This window comes from Meleagris gallopavo, unplaced genomic scaffold (genome assembly GCF_000146605.3).
Source record: "Meleagris gallopavo isolate NT-WF06-2002-E0010 breed Aviagen turkey brand Nicholas breeding stock unplaced genomic scaffold, Turkey_5.1 ChrUn_random_7180001858425, whole genome shotgun sequence".
Lineage (NCBI taxonomy): Eukaryota > Metazoa > Chordata > Aves > Galliformes > Phasianidae > Meleagris > Meleagris gallopavo.
This window is the reverse complement of record NW_011124384.1, coordinates 14,007-15,514: the sequence shown is the minus strand read 5'-3', so window position 1 is coordinate 15,514 and position 1,508 is coordinate 14,007. Positions and strand designations below refer to the sequence as shown.

General features: G+C 60.7%; 1 protein-coding gene across 1 annotated transcript in view; it reads left to right on the top strand.

The window, feature by feature from the left end:
• LOC100549803 (RING finger protein 145-like) overlaps positions 1-789 on the top strand; it is a 5,519-nt gene extending 4,730 nt beyond the window's left edge. The window contains exon 10 of the mRNA XM_019611084.2: positions 756-789. Coding sequence (XP_019466629.1) covers positions 756-789 — 34 coding nt within the window. The remainder of the gene's footprint in view (positions 1-755) is intronic.
• Positions 790-1,508: the final 719 nt, after the last annotated feature.

The window sequence follows — 1,508 nt, the reverse complement described above, 5'->3', positions numbered from 1 at the left end:
GGGGTCCCCTCGGTGCTGCCCAGCCCTGGGATCACACAGCTGGTAATGTGGAGCAGGAATGGGGTGCTCTGAAGGGAGGTTGGGGGAGCCCCAACTGGAGGGATGGAGGGGAATAGGGGTATAGGGAAGGATAGTGAGGTATGGGGGGATAAAGGGAGGGAGGGAGGGAGAGATGTAGGGGTATAGGGAGGGATGGAGGGAGGGATGGAGGAAAAGGGATGAAGGAATGGAGAGGGAGAGGGATTAGGGACAGAGGAATGGATGTAGGGACAGAGGGATGGATGTAGGGACAGAGGGATGGACAGATGCAGGGATAGAGGAACGGAGAAGTGGATGGAGGGATATGGGGGATGTAGAAATATAGGGATGGAGGATTGTAGGGATGGATGGAGGGATGGAGGAGGAGGAGGGATGGAGGGTGGGTAGGTGGGTCAGTTAAGAAGATGGGCAGATGGCTGGAGAGGAAGATGGGGTGGGTGGATGGACGGACACAGGGATGGGCAGATGGACGTAGGGGTGGATGGACATAGGGATGGATGGACATAGGGGTGGATGGACATAAGGATGGATGGACATAGGGATGGATGGACATAGGGATGGATGGACATAGGGGTGGATGGACATAGGGATGGATGGACATAAGGATGGATGGACATAGGGGTGGATGGTGACCCCGCAGGGCAGCCCCCTCCCACAGGAGCTGGTCGTGCTCTGTGTGGGGGGGATTTTGCCCCATCTGGCTTTGTCCTTCCCAGCTCCATTCCATGCTGCAGCTGGAGGTGGGACTGAACGGAGCCAGGCACACATCGACCCCACAGCCCCAGGACGGCAGTGCTGTGTGATGGGGCCGTGGAGGAGGGCGGGGGGTTGTTTTGTTTATAGGATTGAGGTCCTTCTGCAGTGTCTTAGGCAGAACTATGGGGTCATTCTGGGGCATCTGTGGGACCACAATTTGGGGTTGCTTTGGGGTGCGTTGGGCAGCACCCACATGAGGAACGCGAGGTCCTTTAGGGCCGTCGTGGGTGACGCAGCGGGGTCGTTCTGGGATCCCCACTTTGGGGTCCTCTTGGGGTATCGGGTGGTGCGGCGGGTTTACTGCAGAGCACCCAGATTCGGACCAGCAGCAGATGTGGGTCCTTTTGGGCTGTCCTGGACCCGCTCTGGGGTCCTTTGGGGTGGTTCTGTGTGCCGCAGGACCAGGGCTGGGCAGCTCGGATGGTGCAGAAGGGTTCCGGGGCGCCCCATGCCCGGGTTTGCCCGTGTTGGTTGGGATGCCTCGGGCAGCACCTGCAGGACCAGCGCTGGGTCCTCGCAGGGTCCCGCGGGCGGTGCAGAGCTTATTTGGGATACCCGCAGCCCAGCTTATAGGGGCGCCCTGCGGCCGTTCAGGGCGACCCACGAGGCCGATCCGGCCCATTTTGGGGTATTTCATGGGCTGTCTCTCCGGGATTCTCCCACACCCGCACTCGGCTCCCATCGGGTCGCGCTGACCCCCGGAGCGTCCCGGC